Raw genomic sequence first — 20,077 nt, forward strand, 5'->3', positions numbered from 1 at the left:
TATTAAGGACATTGTTTCTTTGTTCAGGACTGAGCATGCCCAGTGTAACCAGCCTGGCTCAGGTGTTGTGGAACTGCCGAGGGCTTTGCCTCTCTGTCTGAGAAGAGGGCACTATCTGGGTGTGTTAGGCTTGGGCAGTATACCGTATATACCGTTTACCGGGGTATTTGAAATTGGCCATGAGATGCTTTTTCAATACATTTGAATATTTGTAGGTATTTTTAAGTAAATACCTGCAGTCAACTTGTGCAATGCATTAGGAGATCAAGCAGGTCTCGTTCTTATTTCACCTGTCACATTATTTTACATTATGAAGCTTACTTAGTTCCCCAGCACAGTTGAGCCAGTTAAGTTTGCGTTTTTTAAATAGCACAACAGGAGTTCAGCTGTGTATTGACAGGAGTTCTACAGTATATTGAAAGCCAACAGTGTATTTTTTGCCTCAATATAATGATCAAGGAACTATAATTGCAACTATAATTTTCCTTCACAGAAAATAAATTTGTGCAACACATTTGGCATAAAATATCTTTATTTTCATCAGATGACAAAAGAAGTGCAGCACTATTTGGCTGGCAGCCACACAAGTAAATGAGCTTACAATGAAAAAGCACAAATTATGCATTGCCATCATATTTCTAATGTTTAGGCCTATCACAGAAATAATGTAGCCAGCTACATTTCCTAATGTTTTGCTTAAAGTTAATCTTGCATTTTACTATAGAAAAATAGACTGGCTACACTGAGAAAAGTAGCCTACCAGAGAAAAGTAGCTTCACATCAGTCAGAGCGCTGTCTACTGATAGATTGTGTTTTGTCTTGCTTGAAAATGCAGAATTATACGTTAACACAACCCATAGTTTTACTTGCTATCTAAGTAAGTAGCTGAATTAATAAGATGATGGTGCATCTTATGGTGATAGCTTTATGCCGTGTTTGAGAAGGCAAAGCATGAGTCATCTGTACAGCTCCCACTGCTATCTTGATTTCCTTGCATTTTTTCTCCTCTCTGTTCTCGTAAGTCTTCTCCTCCCCCCTCTTCTCTGAGCAGAGCAGGCAGGCCCGTTACCCTAGCGACTCCACACAGACACAGCTTGTAGACATGCTGCTGGAGAGCCAGTACTGCATGCATCAAAACTGTGTTAATTTGTACATCTCTCGTTCACATTCACTTGTCATTGTCGAAACTCACCAAAAATGACACTCGGTAGCTCCTACCTATATACACTACCAGTCAAAAGTTTGGACACACCTACTAATTGCAGGGTTTTTCTTTATTTTTACTCATTTCTACATTGTAAAATAATTGCGAAGACATCAAAACTATGAAATAACACATGGAATCATGTATTAACCAGAAAAGTGTTAAACAAATTAAAATAGATTTGAGATTCTTCCAAGTGTGCTAAGCTGCCTTGATGACAGCTTTGCACACTCTTGGCATTCTCTCAACCAGCTTTGAAGAATATAACATTTATTTGGATTTGTTAACACTTTTTTTTGGTTACTACATGATTCCATATATGTTATTTCATAGTTTGATATCTTATTCTACAATGTAGAAAATTGTAAAAATGAAGAAAAATCCTTGAATGAGTAGGTGTGTCCAAGCTTTTTACTGGTACTGTATGTATAGCTTTATGAGCTGGATTGCCTTTCTTTGCAATTTGTTTATTTTCTGGATACCACCCAACCCTAGTGTGTAGCCTCTCCGGGGGCGGTGAGAACCAGAGGCGGCCAGGTGTGTGTGAGGGCACGTGAGTTGTTGTCACTGCATGTAAACTTTTCTACTGTGAGACCGTTCAGGGTCTTATATCTTGGGCTCCACAGATGGCTTATGCATGCTCTAATGGCTGCTGTCACCGTATGATGGAGTGAGCATGGTGGAGGTAGCCAGTATCCCCTGCCCTCACCCACCTGCCTCCCACCTGGGGATGGCTACACTCTAGTGGACCTCGCATGACTGAGCAGACCTATAGGCAGACGGTTCAGGTCAAATGCATCTGTCTTTGGAGAGAGCTACTGTTCTGGGTATTTAAAAATTAAGCAGATATTTTCCACATAAGAGTAGACAAAGTTAATTCTATTTAGGTTGGTCACATGGTCAACAATAAGGCTTTGTTCTCAGTGCTTTTTCTCATTCTACAGATGCTAATATCAAGTAACAGTATAATAATGTGTAGAAATTCCATCTGATGCTGAAGGAACAGATCTTTCAGTGCATCCAGAGTTTCTCCCATAATGTCCTCCACAGCTCCAGAAAATGTGGCTACAGTAGTGGGCCTGTGCTGATAGAAAGTGACTGGATTAGGAAGCTCTTGATCTCTCTCTCTCTCTCTCTCTCTGGCCTACCACTCATCAGGGATAAGAGGAGCTGACACACATCGTGTCGGAGACAGCCAAAGCTCTGACCCTGGTTCTCCCTGTGGCGAGAGAGAGAAACCAAGAGAGTGTGAGCGTGAGAGGGAGAGAACCCGAGAGAGTGAGAGAAACCGAGAGAGTAAGAGAAAAAGAGAGAGTGAAACAGAGAGAGAAACAGAGAGAGAGAGAAACAGACTACACACACTAAGCAGAAAGGAACATTACATCTCTTCGATAACAAAGACCAATCAGTTCGCTAGCTGCTCTAAATATCTTACAGCCACTTTCACTCTCTCCGTCTCTTATTCTCGCTCTTCTTTATTTATCACCAGTCTGTTCCCCCCTTCAGCATTGGCAAGCAGTGTCAGAACTTCTTCCTTTGATTCTCTGTTCATTTTCCCCCAGAGCTGCACGCTACAGAAAGAGTGAGAAGTGTCATGCAGCACCCGCTTTAGGTTAAATATAGATTCTGTGGTTGGTGAGTCTGTCTGTTCCATGATCATTGAGGCTTTCACTGAGCATGTTTGATTTATACGCTGGGCTGGAAATAACCCTGGTCACAGATACAGTTGAGAAATAATATGAAGCTCATGTCTTCGTCAGTGCAGTGTCTTGGAATGCCTATTTTCATGCAGAGCTAATTCAATTCATTTGGTTGTTATACATTTTACATGTTTTTTTAAACTTTAACTTTTGACCCATTTTAATGAGTGTTTTTTGTAACGGTTCTCTTGTGGTGAAGGAGAGTCGGACCAAAATGCAGCGTGTAGATTGCGATCCATATTTAATAAACAAACGTAAAACACGAATCAATTACAAACACTACAAAACAATAAACGGAACGAAAACCGAAACAGCCTAATACTGGTGCACATACACACAGAACAAGGACATCAAGACACTAAGGACAATCACCCACAAAACACTCAAAGAATATGGCTGCCTAAATATGGTTCCCAATCAGAGACAACGATAAACAGCTGCCTCTGATTGACAACCACTACAGACAGCCATAGACTTAACTAGAACACCCCACTAAGCTACAATCCCAATACATACACACCACATACAAAAACCCATGCCACACCCTGGCCTGACCAAATAAATGAAGATAAACACAAAATACTTCGACCAGGGCGTGACAGTTTTTATTGAAATCACTATTGATTTGTTTTGACTGCTGATGCATTTTATTTTAAATATACATATTTTTAATTTCACCTTTATTTAAGTTAAGAACAAGTTCTCATTTACAACTGCGACCTGGCAAAAATAAAGCAAAGCAGTGCGACACAAACAACACATAGTTACACATGGAGTAAAACAAACGTACAATCAATAACACAATGGAAAGGTCCATATACAGTGTGTGCAAATGTAGCAAGATTAGGGAGGTAAGGCAATAAATAGGCCATAGTGGCGAAATAATGACAATTTAGCAATTGAACACCGGAGTGATAGATGTGCAGAAGATGAATGTGCAAGTAGAGATACTGGGGTGCAAAGGAGCAAAAAATAATAATAACAATATTATGGGGATAAGGTAGTTGGGTGGGCTATTTAGAGATGGTCTATGTACAGGTGCAATGATCGGTAAACTGCTCTGGCAGCTAATGCTTAAAGTTAGTGAGGGAGATATGTCTCCAGCTTCAGTGATTTTTTGCAATTCATTCCAGTCATTGGCAGCGGAGAACTGGAAGGAAAGGTGGCCAAAGGAAGAGTTGGCTTTGGGGGTGACCAGTGAAATATAGCTGATGGAACGCGTGCTACGGGTGGGTGCTGCTATGGTGACCAGTGAGCTGAGATAAGGCGGGCTTTACCTAGCAAAGACTTATAAATGACCTGGAGCCAGTGGGTTTGGCGACAAATATGTAGCGAGGGCCAGCCAACGAGAGCATACAGGTCGCAGTGGTAGTATATGTGGCTTTGGTAACAAAACGGATGGCAGTGTGATAGACTACATCCAGTTTGCTGAGGAGAGTGTTGGAGGCTACTTTGTAAACGACATCGCCGAAGTCAAGGATCGGTAGGATAGTCAGTTTTACGAGGGTATGTTTGGCAGCATGTGTGAAGGATGCTTTGTCGTGAAATAGGAAGCCGATTCTAGATTTCATTTTGGATTGGAGGCAGTCATTAGAGAAACCAAGGCTGTTGATTCTGCCGATAAGAATGCGGTGATTGACAGAGTCGAAAGCCTTGGCCAGGTCGATGAAGATGGCTGCACAGTATTGTCTTTTATCAATGGCTGTTATGATATTGTTTAGGACCTTGAGCGTGGCTGAGGTGCACCCATGACCAGCTCAGAAACCAGATTGCATAGCGGAGAAGGTATGGCGGGATTCGAAATGGTCGGTGATCTGTTTGTTAACTTGGCTTTTGAAGACTTTAGAAAGGCAGGGCAGGATGGATATAGGTCTGTAGTAGTTTGGGTCTAGAGTGTCACCCCGTTTGAAGAGGGGGATGACCGCTGCAGCTTTCCAATCTTTAGGAATCTCAGACGATAATAAAGTGAGGTTGAGCAGACTACTAATAGGGGTTGCAACGTTTGTGGCAGATCATTTTAGAAAGAGAGTGTTCTGATTGTCTAGCCCAGCTGAATTGTAGGGGTCCAGATTTTGTAGCTCTCTCAGAACATCAGCTATCATGATTTGGGTGAAGGAGAAGCATGGGGAGGTTGGACCAGTTGCTGTGGGGGGTGCAGAGCTGTTGGCCGGGGTAGGGTAGCCAGGTGGAAAGCATGGCCAGCTGAAGAAAAATGCTTGTTTAAATATTGTAGATTTATCGGTGTTGACAGTGTTTCCTAGCCTCAGTGCAGTGGGCAGCTGGGAAGAGGTGCTCTTATTCTCCATGGACTTTGCAGTGACCCAGACATTTTTGGAATTTGTGCTACAGGATGCACATTTCTGTTTGAAAAAGCTAGGCTTTGCTTTCCTAACTGCCTGTGTATATTGGTTCCTAACTTCCCTGAAAAGTTGCATATCGTGGGGTTCGTTAAATTGCGCATGCTTATTTAAGATGGTGAGGAAAGCACTTTTAAAGAATAACCAGTCATCCTCTACTGACGGAATGAGGTCAATATCCTTCCAGGATACCCGGGCCAGGTCGATTAGAAAGGCCTCCTCGCTGAAGTGTTTTAGGGAGCGTTTGACAGTGATGAGGGGTGGTCGTTTGACAGCGGACCCATTACGATGCAGGCTATGAGGCTGTGATCGCTGAGATCCTGGTTGAAGCCAGCAGAGGTGTATTTAGAGGGCACGTTGGTCAGAATGATAGCTATGAGGGTGCCCATGTTTACTGATTTAGGGTTGTACTTGGTAGGTTCCATGATAATTTGTGTGAGATTGAGGGCATCTAGCTTAGATTGTAGGACGGCCGGGGTGTTAAGCATATCCCAGTTTAGGTCACCTAACAGTACTAACTCTGAAGATAGATGGGGGGCAATTAATTCACATATGGTGTACAGGGCACAGCAGGGGGCTGAGTGTGGTCTGTAACAAGCGGCAACAGTGAGAGTCTTATTCCTAGAAAGGTGGATTTTTAAAAGTAGAAGCTTGAACTCTTTGGGTACATACTTGGATTGTAAGACAGAACTCTGCAGGCTATCTCTGCAGTAGATTGCAACTGCACTCCCTTTCGCAGTTGTATCTTGGCGGAAAATGTTGTAGTTGGGGATGGAAATTTCTACATTTTTGGTGGCCTTCCTAAGCCAGGATTCAGACACGGCTAGGACATCAGGGTTGGCGGAGTGTGTTAAAGCAGTGAATAAAACATATTTAGGGAGGAGGCTTCTGATTTTGACATGCATGAAACCAAGGCTTTTACGATTACAGAAGTCAACAAATGATAGCGCCTGTTGGATAGGAGCAGAACTGGGGGCTTCAGGGCCTGGGTTCACCTCTACATCACCAGAGGAACAGAGGAGGAGTAGGATAAGGGTACGGCTAAAGGCTATATGAACTGGCCATCTAGTGTGTTGGGGACAGAATAGAATGAGCAGATTTCTGGGCGTGGTAGAATAGATTCAAGGCATAATGTACAGACAAGGGTATGGTAGGATGTGAGTACAGTGGAGGTAAACCTAGGCGTTGAGTGACAATGAGAGAGGTTTAGTCTCTGGTGGGACAAGTTAAGCCAGGTGAGGTCTCCACGTGTGTGTGGTTGGACGAAAGGGCTATCTAAGGCATTTTGAGCGGGACTGAAGGCACTACGGTGAAATAAAACAGTAAAAACTAGCCAAGACAGCAGTAGATCGATCAAATATGTTTTATCCACTTTCATTACATTGTGTCTTGTGGGGTGGTCAGTAATATACTCTAATAAAGGCCTACCGCTTGCTTTTTTTGCATTTACATCTGAACCCAAGAAAGGCACAGAAAATAGGAATGTATATTTGTCAGAGCTCTCCTGCATGTTGTCCTATAACATCAATATAATTTATTCTGAGCTCATCCAGAGCAGAGTTGTGGTTTCATTTTTACCTGGCTTAATTGGCTAGCTTTATGATGATTGGCTAGCTGTCTGGGGATTGGCTAGCTGTCTGCTATGGTTATGTGTCAGGGCTGTGATCGCTCTCTGAGCACAGCAGCCAAGGCCAGTAGACTACTGCCCACCTACATCTCACTACTGCCCACCTACATCTTCCTGCTGCCAAGGCTTCTAGAGATGAGAAGGAGGGAAAGAGAGGAGAGGGAGGAAGGGAAGAAAGGAAGAAGGAAGAATGGGGAGTGAGAGAGGAATGAAGTAAAGAGAGAGAGAGAGAGAGAGAGAGAGAGTGATGGGCAGAGAGAGAGAGCGAGAGAGAAAGATATACAGAGAGAGATGATGGAGAGAGAAATAAAGACAAAGATGGAGGCTCTGGATGTAACATTCTCAAAGAGCAATGTTCCATCTGAAGTCCTTCACTCAGACGTTTTGTATTTAGCAAATGTAAGCCAGTTCGATGCACTTAGTTTTTTGTTCAGAGCTTTTTAAATAGCTGTACAAAAATAAATAAATAAATAAATAGTTATTCCTAAATGTCTTCTGGATATTTTCTGATTAAGTGTAAAAAATAATGGAGCAAAATAATGTTTACTCTTGATTATTAATGGTCTTTGTCACCAGTATAATACATTTTTCCATATCTGTTGTCAATATTTCTGTGACCTTATTTGAGGGGGGTTTCTATTGAGTGCTCTGTAATGAGCCAGAGAAAATGGCTCTGATATTCTACCACACACTCTCTCACACACACACACACACACACACACACACACACACACACACACACACACACACACACACACACACACACACACACACACACACACACACACTGTCCCTGACAAGCTAATTATTATCTGTTTCGTCATTCATTTGTGAAACCTGCAAGGTTTTTATCCTTCACTTTACATTGCGGTGTGATCGTGTGATTGTGTGTGTGGGAGGGGTTGTCATATATTTATCTGTTCATATTTTAATTCACTCTCAAATTTATAACTAAAATAGCGATTATGAATGTCAAATTGCTTATTATCGGGTGGGATTTGATCTTAAAACCAATATAAAACATTTTATTATAATTTTTGTGTACTTTTTAGTCCCGAATGTTGTGATATCCAATTGGCAGATAGTCTAGTCCCATCGCTGCAACTCCCGTACGGACTGGGGAGAGGCAAAGGTCGAGAGCCATGCGTCCTCCAAAACAAGACCCCACTTAACCACTCTGCTTCTTGGCACAACACTCCCTTAACCCGGAAATCAGCCACACCAATGCATCAGAGGAAACACCGTACAGCTGGCGACCGTAGTCAGCATGCATGCGCCCGGCCCGTCACAAGGAGTCGCTAGAGCGCAATGGAGCAAGGTCATCTCCTGGACCTGCGGCCAGCAGCGACACAGCCTGGGATCAATCCAGGGTCTATAGTGACACATCTAGCACTGCAATACAGTGCCTTAGACCACTGTGCCACTCGGGAGGCCTTAAAACCAATATTACGCACTAAATGCTCCCTATAAACCTGCGTCAGCAATTCATTGTCACACCACAAGTCATCACTTTGTCTTTATTGAAGTGTGGCCAATAGAAACAGCGCTTACGTTGTCACAGAGATGCGGTGAAGCTTAACAAGACAAAACAACACAACAATGTTCAGTGAAAACCACTCTATGAAATGACCCCTCTGAGAGAAGTGAAAGCGATTTGTTTCTGACAGCACTATGACAGCAGATCTTCTTGGCTTAGATAATCAGAGCTCTTGTCTGCCTCCAAGCATAATCTGTGAAGAGGCTTACAGTGGTCTGATCTGCCAAACGGCATGGTAATGAGTGGGAATCCCAGGCAGAGGGCAAAGCTCTTTCAAATATTCAACAAGTGTTGTCAACCAACAGGCGACTGGGAATATACAGCATGTGGCTCTGTAGAAATCCCAAATCCATGCAGTTTTTGTGCAAGCAAACTTGAATCAGCATCGTGTCTCAGCAGTTTAGACATGTATTTCTCACACAGCCAAGCGGACAAGATAAATAGATAGGGAAACCGGAGGACTAGCATATAGGAGCTGTCACTGGTTAGATTTCAGGCCCTTACTTGTGGTTTCACTCAATAAATATTTCCAATTTCCAATGAGCATGACCCTTTGACCTGTTGGACCCTCTCAATCAAGTGTTGTACTGGCCTATGATTGGCATCTTCATGGCAAACTTTCAAACACCGTATCAGCTCGGGTTACGATATTCACTCAAACTCAACACCGTAAGGATCTCCCATTGATGGACTGTTTATGTTTCTTAAGGCTTTCGGGTTGGTGTTAGACCACCTCCATCATACTTCAGGGAGAGAAACTGTAGCGCTCCAGCTAACGCAGCACATTCCCTACCCAGCGTTGTTCTACACAGTGATCCGGTTACCCAACACTAGAAGTTCACATCTTATCCACTCAAGAGCCTCTCTCCACATGTCGTTTTTACACTTTGAATTAAGCTCTTCAGGTTGCCATTAATTATTGCTACTGATGAGGGGCATTAATGGGCTCTAATTAAGGCACAAGGGGATAACATGGGAAAGGGGAGCCTCACTGACCCTCAAACCAGGGTCACCTGTCTTTGGCACAAAAAGGAACCATTTCCACAGGAGTATGTGTGATTGTGGTTTCCTCAGAAGGAGCAGAGCAGATTATTGGAACATCAAATGAGAGTGTGCTAAAGAGGTGGAGTTTGAGAGCGGGGGAGAGGAAGAGAGGTGCTGGAATGTAGCATTCTGCAAGGGGTCCTCTGTTGATTTTGTGATTATGGTTAATAAAGGCTGACCAACAGAACATGAGCTGGCGTAACTCAAGGCATTTCAGTTTGAACAGTTTCCAGGCTCTATTTGTGCTCATCATCTAGGGTGAAATTTCTCCTTGGTTTTGTATATACAGCGCCTTGCAAAAATATTCATCCCCCTTGGCATTTTTCCTATTTTGTTGGATTACAACCTGTGATTTAAATAGATTTTTATTTGGATTTCATATAATGGACATACACAAAATAGTCCGAAAAAACAGGAAAGGGGTCCGTGCATATGTATTCACATGTTTTGCTATGCAGCCCCTAAATAAGATATGGTGCAACCAATTACCTTCAGAAGTCACATAATTAGTTAAATAAAGTCCACCTGTGTGCAATCTAAGTGTCACATGATCTGTCACATGATCTCAGTATATATACACCTGTTCTGAAAGGCCCCAGAGTCTGCAACACCACTAAGCAAGGGGCACTTGGCACCATGAAGACCAAAGAGCTCTTCAAACAGGTCAGGGACTAGGTTGTGGAGAAGTACAGATCAGGATTGGGTTAGAAAAAAAATATCAGAAACTTTGAACATCCCACGGAGCATTAAATCTATTATTTAAAAAATGGTAAGAATATGGCACCCCAACAAACCTGTCAAGAGAGGGTAGCCCATCAAAACTCACGGACCAGGCAAGAAGGGCATTAATCAGAGAGGCAACAAAGAGACGAAAAATAACCCTGAAGGAACTGCAAAGCTCCACAGCAGAGATTGGAGTATCTGTCCAGAGTACCACACCAGCCATACATTCCACAGAGCTGGGCTTTAAGGAAGAGTGGCCAGAAAAAAAGGCATTGCTTAAAGATAAAAATAAGCCAACACGTTTGGTCTTTGCCAAAAGGCATGTGGAAGAAGGTAGTCTGGTCAGATGAGACAAAAATTTAGCTTTTTGGCCATCAAGGAAAATGCTATGTCTGGCCCAAACTCAACACCTCTCATCACCTAAATACAGGGAAATTCTTGAGGGAAACCTGTTTCAGTCTTCCAGACATTTGAGACTGGGACAGAGGTTCACCTTCCAGCAGGACAATGACCCTAATCATACTGCTAAAGTAACACTCGAGTGGTTTAAGGGGAAACTTTTAAATGTCTTGGAATGGCCTAGTCAAAGCTCAGACCTCAGTCCAGTTGAGAACCTGTGGTATGACTGAAAGATTGCTGTACACCAGCGGAACCCATCCAACTTTAAGGAGCTGGAGCAGTTTTAGCTTGAAGAATGGGCAAAAATCCCAGTGGCTAGATGTGCCAAGCTTATAGAGACATACCCAAAGAGACTTGCAGCTGTAATTGCTGCAGAAGGTGGCTCTACAAAGTATTGACTTTCGAGGGGTGAATAGTTATGCACGCTCAAGTTTTCATTTTTTTTGTCTTATTTGTTTGTTTCAAAAGAAAAAATATATTGCATCTTCAAAGTTGTGTTGTGTAAATCAAATGATATAAACCCCCCCCCAATTTTTGAATTTTTTATTTTTTTATTTTTTTTATTCCAGGTTGTAATACATTCGCAAGCCACTGTAGGCTGAAACAGAATGCCTAATCCAATCAATATTAGTATAGAAAGGAAATAAAGTGCTTTTAAAGTTCAGCAGTGAGTACTTCATGTCATTTAATATTTTACCCAGATAACCATGGATGATGAATGATGTAAGTCTCATGCAGAGTTATACTCTTTTATAGGTAATGTCCTGTCATGTGAAGTGATGCCGTGCCATCCTCTCTCATCTTCCCCTTTTCCTGGCCTTTGCCGCTCTGCTGGAAGCCCCCATGTTTTTATCTTCAATGTTTCACAGTCAATAAATGTCAGATTTTATCTCAACCAGATTCCTGCCTCATCTCTGGTCCATTCCCAGAGTCTCCTGTGGGTTTCTCCATGACTGTCTCTTGGCAGATTCCATTTGCTCCCAAGTAATGGTGACGAAGGGGGTTCCATACCTTCCATACCAGGACCACCTGACTCTGTGGGTTGTATCTGGACTGTAAGGAGGTTCAGCCATGATAAATGCTTTGATCCAGGCCATTGCTGTGGCTGACCCACTGAATGTTTGAAAGTTTGACCCTGTAACCCCTAGGACCCTATGGCCTGTGGTCACAACATGACTGCCCCCAGCGTATCTCGATACAACGATACCAGATTTTCCTTGGCAAAAAAATAAAACGCGAAGCAGACTCAACTCTATGGTCCTTTTAAAACCTACTGTATTTAAAATAATGTGTACTACAGCTTGCAAAATAAACAAATATGCCTCTGGGTGATAATATAAGACTGTTTTTGCCAACATTGGGACCGTTTTCCTAAAGAAATCGAGTCCGCTTCATGTTTTGTTTCCTTTGCTTCCTTACTTCCTAGCATTACGATACTAGTATCATTATAACGCTACTGCCTAACATGCGAAACCATCGAGGAAACCTTGACCAGCTGTTGGTAGTCCACAACACATTTTATGGAAGTAAAATAGCCAGCCTCTTATCTTTTCATGGCTGCAAACAATCAGTGTTTTACTCACCAGGGTTCCATGCTTACTGAAAGCCAAAGACCAGAAGAAATCCGTCAGATAAGAAGAGAGAACACAGATTATCCAATAGTACATGACAGGCCAAAAAAGGGCTTTTGCATGTGCTGCATGCTAAAGGTTTTGGAGGTCATTCTGTGGTTTAAAGCGGTTGGTTCATATGGTTGGAGTTGTCTCCAACCTATTTGTGAGAAGGAAATCCATGATGAAAGTCCCCCGTTGGACGATCGATCTGGGTAGCGATGAAGATGAGAGAGAGGTCAGTCATGCCACTTTTCATTTCAAAGGATTGGTTCTATGGGGGGGTTGATCTGTCAGGCTGACTGGATCTGGCAGTGCCCCCAACTACAAACAGGTTGGGAGATTGGCTTCAGATGAATTTGTTAGGTGTTACATGTTCTAGATGGTACTCAAAGTAATGTTGAACGATGGTAGGTTCTAAATGACATATTCAGAAGTAAATGTGTGTGGGTTTTGAAAACCGGATTGCCACAACAACAAAAGGTTTTAACGCTGCCCATTCCGGTCACCAAGCATAATCAATGGCACAGCACCTATCCGACAATTCAGTGGCAGCACTCAAGAATCCTTTGTGGATTTAATTTTCTTACTGGTAGTTTCCACCCCAAGTGTTGAGAAGAAAGGCATTCAAAACACCAGAAAATACTTTGTGTAAATTGGTCTATTTTGCACTTCATCTCCAAGGATATTTTCTTCACATGCCTGCCTCATAAAAGCAAAATTGTTTCAGTTCTGAACTGATTGAGCCTGAAATACAAAAGAAAAGCCCCATGCAACCTACCGGGTTGTGCTAAACCACTTATTTCAAGCTAAACTGGATTATAGACAAACGAGACAAAGCTGGAATTCCTTGGCTCGCATCATAATGGGGTTGTGGCAATCGGGTACCCCTCGCCGGGCCCCTATTTGAACTTGTGCTTTTGAAAAGGCGGACATTTTAACTGGAGGCATATTAGGGAGACGCACATGTTTGTTTACTTGTGAGATAATAGTGATGGTCCTCTAGTTATCCACCTCCGAAAGGTTAACCCTTGAGAGTTTTATTAGCAGGCCCTAATGCATTTCCAGTATGTTCAACTGATATCCTGTTCTGCAGGCAGTGAGGTTAGTCCATATACAAAAGATTTCAGAGGTCACAAATGTGTCAATATCATTAAAGGCTTTTTTCATGTCTGCCGTACTGCCCTAAGGTATTAGCCTGTACTTAACAGAGAAACATCAGAACATATACACACGTGAATAAAGACAACTCCAACAAACATATGGATGTGGTTAGCATGCTGGTGTTTGACAGTGTGCACCAAGGCTGGGGAGTGAGTTAGAGAGAGTTAGCATGACATACATTTGTGCCTGAGCCAGGTAGTTCACATGTGTTGGCCCTGGGCTAGAAAGCCATCAGCAGCACACAGGCAGCAGGAAAGACTCCCTGCCCTTCTGGAGGGTGGTCCCATCACAACAGGGATAAATCTGCCTGGCAGAGCCAGAGGCAGCCGTGCACAGCGAGCTCAGTCCTGCAGAGTGGGGTGGTTGCGTGGCGTTCGTTATGTGGCTACAGTACCTCTTACTCTGGCTCCCTGCCAGCATCCTACAGCAGCTTCAGGCCGGGGTCTCCGTCTACATCCACATCATCTTATTTACAGTTTCTCCCGCTTGTTTCAATTTGAGAAGTGGCGGAGCTACTTTGCACTGTAATCTTTTTTGTGTGTAAAGCCCATGGTGAGATTTGTGGAGTTTTTCAAGCGGACAGCCGACAGGTTCCCGGGAAGTTTATAAGACAAAACTGTGGGACCTATCGGCAGGGTGATCTGGGATGTAGGGTGGCCACCAACAATACTGCTGATTTATATCTGTTAAAAAGCATTAAATGTCCCCGTCTCCGCTATCCTTTTATGCACGTCATATTTCAACCCAAAGCTGTGCCTCTTCTCTGTTACTTCATCCCCAAACTAAACCACATGAGAGACATATTTTAGGCTTTTAACTTCCCTTAAACATAGCAGGAACTCCTACAGCTGTTTACTTCTCAAATTCTTCCTTTTGAAAGATTATGAATTAAGAATTGAATTCGGGTACATCACTATTTAATTTTTTAAATGTTACCTTTATTTAACTAGGCAAGATCAGTTAAGAACAAATTCTTATTTTCAATGACAGTCTAGGAACAGTGGGTTAACTGCCTGTTCAGGGGCAGAACGACAGATTTGTACCTTGTCAGCTCGGGGGTTTGAACTTGCAACCTTCCGGTTACTAGTCCAACACTCTAACCACTAGGCTACCCTGCCGCCTATCATCATTAGATGTGCAGTAGACCCGTTATAATAACCCTGTTTGTTCTATCCATTGCCTAAATTCAGCTCCTCACACCGATACATATGCTGTCATAAGAGCGTCCCAATGTTATCCTGCTCCCAGATCTGGTTATGCTGTCTTGCCAACTCCTGTGGTCATCTGGGACCAGGCTATCCAAAGGTCAGATCATCTTTAAAGTGAAAGCTGTACAGTAAGATATATTATTTGCTGAATACAAGCCCCAATCTAAAGGGGTGATGACATTGACCATAATCCCCTTTGTTCATCTGTTTATTTTAGTCATAAGCATGGCGAGTCCTTTGAACCGACCCAATGGCTAATCCTGTGGTCAGCTAAAACATACAGTACATGCCACATTCATCTGTCACTCACTCTTCCTTTATAGTCCTATGATACATAGCTGTGCTATTCACCTCGGTTCCAGGGGAAGTGGGCCCTTATTTCTTCCTGTCCTATAAGGCTGCTAACCTACTTTCCGTCTCTCTATGCCTCTGCTTACACATCAGCCCCTCTGTCTTAGAGTTTGTCCTTTCACAGACTCCTGACACAGATACCTTCAATTCGCCACAACAAATAACACAGTGATATTGGTGTGGTGTTTATCAAGAGATGTAATACTGTAGTCAGTAATGCTGTAGGGAGGGTTTGACAGTGAAGAGGGGTGGTTGTTTGACCGCGGACCCATAACGGACGCAGGCAATGAGGCAGTGATCACTGAGTTCCTGGTTGAAAACAGCAGAGGTGTATTTAGAGGGCAAGTTGGTCAGGATGATATTTATGAGGGTGCCCATGTTTACGGATTTGGGGTTGTATCTGGTAGGTTTCTTGATCATTTGTGTGAGATTGAGGGCATCTAGTTTAGATTGTAGGATTGTAGCATATCCCAGTGTAGGTCACCTAACATTACGAACTCTGAAGATAGATGGGGGGGCAATTAATTCACATATTGATTGCCCCCCACATGAGACTTTTGACAGTTGGTTTCGAATTAGCAAGAAACATGGGATATGGATTGAACTGGTAACCTATCTGTTGCCAAGCAACATATTAACCTCTAGAACGGTGGTGGATTGTCTTCCTTTGGATATCATGTCCTGATTTGTCAAAAGTTTTGTTGTGGTTTTGATAGTGTTGCCCTTACACATTGTTTTAATAGGGATGACTCCCCTGAGCGAGGGAGTCTAAGGTAAAGGAATCTTGCTCTGGAGCTGTATGGTAGCATAGCCTACATCAACAGGCTTTCTCGCAAAATTAGTACCACATGGCTGAATACATGTTTAATACATGTCTTTTAAATCTCTGGAACTGTCTCTATTTTCCCCCAGCATATGCGACTTGGCATAATCAACAGCATTTTCCAAGAAGCATTGTGAATAAATTTAGCTCCAACATACCGAAGGCCTATTTCAAGGCAATGACTAGGAAAGCATTGTTGCTGAACAATTTGTGCCTTCACTGAAGAATTGCTGAAAGGCCTAAGATAGGAAGAGTCTCGGGCTGGCTCTGTCTTTCTCTTCAGTCATTATTATCCTCTCAGCCTCTGTAGCCTGCCACTGGGTACACAGTTAAACTACCAGGTCCTTTTGACATGAGGCCTACTCCATGGGGGCCTAGCCGGCCCACAAAACCATACCAGGGGAAAAGGAAAGAGACTAAATGCCGGAATCCATCCAGATTTGATCACTGTCAATAGTCCGACATCTAATGATCCGATGATCATCTCGTAGCTACTCTGACACCACACCAGTTTATATTTGGTAGCAGAATCTCAACTCAATGTTTATTCAAAGAATTATGACGTCTTCAACATGTAGATTTGCAACATTTATTTCTGTAATTTACTAGATACAGTTAATAAATAAAGTCGCTATACTAACTACACATTTGGAATGAAGTGATGTTATGTTATAAAGCTACCAATCGGGTTATGGTTGATACGATGATACGATATACTTTATTGTCTATTTACATGGAAATTAATTTTGTGATGTCAGCATTCAAATACACAAACACAACATATTACATGCAGTACGAAAAACTGGAAAGTTAGTACACAAGTCACACATTTACATTTTCACATATTCAAAGTTTCTGCGGCCTACTGTCCGACCGTGTGTTTGGCCTACATCTGTCCTATATCCCACTGTTCAACAGTCTGGTGGCTGATGGAATGAAACTTGCCTTGTTCCTATTCTTACTGAACAGTGGGACCCTTAATCTCCTTCCGGAGGGGCAGCAAGCTTGTGCGTGGGGTCTTCTATGATGCGCTTGGCCTTGTTCCTTGCCCATTTCTCATAGAAGCCCTGAAGCCCCCTGCACTGCAACCGGCAGAGCTAGGACCCCATGTTCACAGTCCGACTGAGGATACTCTTATTAGCCACTGTGATCTATTTGGCATGGAAGGATGGAAGAGGGGACAGCAAATGACTTAAGAGGATATTCAGCTGTACACTAGCCATGGCTTTTCATTTAATGGTAAAGAAGGGTTGTGTGTATATTACCAAAGGAATACTGTACAGCACATGGGGAATAAATACTCAATTATGTGTAAGCCTGTAATCTTGAGATCTGTAAGGAATGATATGAATTAAAGACAATTGCAATGATTTTGCCTTTTGGTAGGCCGTCATTGTAAATAAGAATTTGTTCTTAACTGACTTGTCCAAGTAAATAAAGGTTAAATACATGAAATAAACAAAAACGTTGCAGAGCTTTTTGCTGGACAGTTAATCAAATGGCGATGCGGAAAATGTACATGGACCCCTTCATTATTTATTTATCTGAATTGTTTTGTACTGGCTCGATGCACTCTCACTAGACTACCCATACACTCACACATACTACACTGACACTCCAATACACACACACACACATACACTACATACTGTACGCTCTCACACACACAAAACACACATGCATGTTGATGCCACACACACCCAAACTCACACATAGAAACACTGTCACACACCAAAAACGCTGCTGCTACTCTGTTTATTATTTATCCTGATTGCCTGATTATCCCGCTACCTACACTGTACTACCTCAACTACCACGTACCCCTGCACATTGACTTGGTACTGGTGCTCCTTGTATGTATCCTGTTAATAGTTTTTTTTTACTATTTCCTTTTTTCATTTTGCATATATTGGTCCACATTTTAAACTCTGCACTGTTGGGAATGGGCTCATAAGTAAGCATTTCACTGTAAAGTCTACACCTGTTGTATTCGGCGCATGTGACCAATAAAATTTGATTTGATTTGCTTTGTAATGTCCCTATCCTCTACATTGAATCTCTATGGGGAAATCAGTCAATTACTACATTGCTCGGACATGAAATGCATGTACTGAATGCTAGCTTCATTGTTGTGTACTGTACCAGTATGAGAGCATCCTCCCTTGAATACAGAGCACCACTGCAGGGCACAAATGGATGTTGCCCTGCATGTATTAGCTGACAATATTTTGGAAGGGAAGCCATAAAGATTTCTTAGCAGGAGTGTGACTTCCAAAATGAACCCCGTAAGAAAGACTAGTTGATCCTACAGCAGGAACAGTTCTATTGGGAACCGTATAGGCCAGGTTATTTTCTGCACTCACACCAACGTGCACAAGTTTCAAACACTCAATACTTCATAATCATTTCCATGCAGGAGTTTCAGAAAGTGTTTAATATCGAGCCTGCATGATGATGAATAGGACTGTCTATTGGCCTGTATTCTGGTGTTTATTTAGTCATGTCTAAGGCCAGGTGCGTGAGGAGAAAGATAACACAGAATAAGGGAATGCTATGATGTAAGACCACATTTGCTCAGTAACAGTCAATGAATCCAGTATAGCCGTGATTATTTTGGCTTGAATCAAAGACAAAGTCACAGGGCATTTTTCCCCTTTCTTTTTTTGATTTGTTTGGTTTATAAGCCCCAGCAACAAAGGCATTCACGGTTAACTGATATCTTCCTGTTCATGGGTATTCAAAACCCCACATCACAGCCAAAACATAACAATAAAATCAATTGTAGTTGACTTTCCTTGCAATGCATTCTAAATCTGCAGTCTAACACTTGGCTGGACAAATAGTGCATGAACACAGCTTTTGTTCTAGACAACGTTACATAACAGACTCTTGCGTTTTTTTATTCTAAATTACATTCAATCTTATGCTCGATTTACCAACATGGCCTGGATCAAAGTCAAATGCCAAGAGTCAGAAAAATCACCAACCAACCAGAAAACTACTTTGGCCCTAGCGTCTCATAATATTTTTTCTTGCCTTTGCTGCTAGCTTTCCAGTCGATTGCCGTTCCTCCTAGTTTCAGCTCTGTTGTTGTTTTCTCTCTTCTAGAGGAGGAACGTCCACCTGCTGTTGAGTGTGTTGCTGTTGGCTGCCTGGGGGGCTGTTCTGCTGGCCTACCGCCTCTACTGGATGGGCAACAAACCGCCCAACTTCTCCAACTCGGACAACCCAGCGGGGGACTCCCCATCCCTCCTCACTCGGACTCTAACCTTCCTCTATCTGCCCGCCGTCAACATGTGGCTTCTCTTGTGCCCAAACACCCTGAGCTTCGATTGGTCCATGGACGCCCTGCCTCTGATCAGAAGCATCGCCGATTGGAGGAACCTTCACACTTTGGCCTTCTATGTGGGACTGCTCCTTCTGGCTTGGTTTGGGCTTCGCACCCGCCAGGTCAAGGTCAAGGAGACCAATGGAAAAGCCCATCATGTAACCAACGGGAACGGGAGGTCCCACACCAATGGACACAGCTGCCACCACCCCGATGTTCCCAACCACACAAACTCTGAAACAGAGCCTCAAACTGCAAGTGCACAGAACGGTACCAAAAAGCACTACATCACCAGGACTCCACTGCCCACCACTGAAAACGTAGTGGTGTTCTCCTTGGGCCTATTGGCCGTCCCTTTCCTCCCTGCCACCAACCTGTTCTTCTACGTGGGCTTTGTGATAGCAGAGAGGGTACTGTACATCCCCAGTATGGGCTTCTGTCTGCTGCTGGCGGTGGGGCTGAGGGCCCTGTACGTACGGCTGAGGTGGAGCTCCTCCAGGACTGTGGTGGTGTACTGTAGCGTTACCCTGGTCTTACTGTTTGGGGTTAAAACAGTGCTGAGGAACCAAGACTGGCAGAATGAGGAGATGCTCTACAAGTCAGGAATATACTTTAACCCTGCTAAAGGTAATACACAGACATATCGACACATACAGACACACTCACACACTCACACAACATCTCAGACTGTGACGTTTGCATAGCCTGAGTGTGCTTTAAAAGGTGTTCAACAGGCTAGTGTGTGTCATATCAGATGAGCTTTCATGACTTCTGCACTGAATAATGTAGCTTAGAGCTGCCTGAAAAAGGTCCTACTTAGACAACCTTCTTCACTTTAACATTCTCACATAATATATTTATAGGTTGGCTGTATGACCTAAAGTAGCATCACGTTAAGTGATAGTTACTTCCTGGGATTTAACGAAAGTGTGATTTTCAAGATGTACCCTGAGATGTAATACAAAAAGAAAAACATAAGTCAGTTAAGAACAAATTCTTATT

General features: G+C 42.9%; 1 protein-coding gene across 1 annotated transcript in view; it reads left to right on the top strand.

Moving 5' to 3' along the window:
• The window catches only part of LOC109867287 (protein O-mannosyl-transferase TMTC2-like), a 165,921-nt gene that overhangs the window by 92,989 nt on the left and 52,855 nt on the right, over window positions 1-20,077 (top strand). Inside the window, exon 3 of the mRNA XM_020456366.2 lies at window positions 18,856-19,702. Coding sequence (XP_020311955.1) covers window positions 18,856-19,702 — 847 coding nt within the window. The remainder of the gene's footprint in view (window positions 1-18,855; window positions 19,703-20,077) is intronic.

The sequence above is a fragment of the Oncorhynchus kisutch genome, linkage group LG22 (genome assembly GCF_002021735.2).
Source record: "Oncorhynchus kisutch isolate 150728-3 linkage group LG22, Okis_V2, whole genome shotgun sequence".
NCBI lineage: Eukaryota > Metazoa > Chordata > Actinopteri > Salmoniformes > Salmonidae > Oncorhynchus > Oncorhynchus kisutch.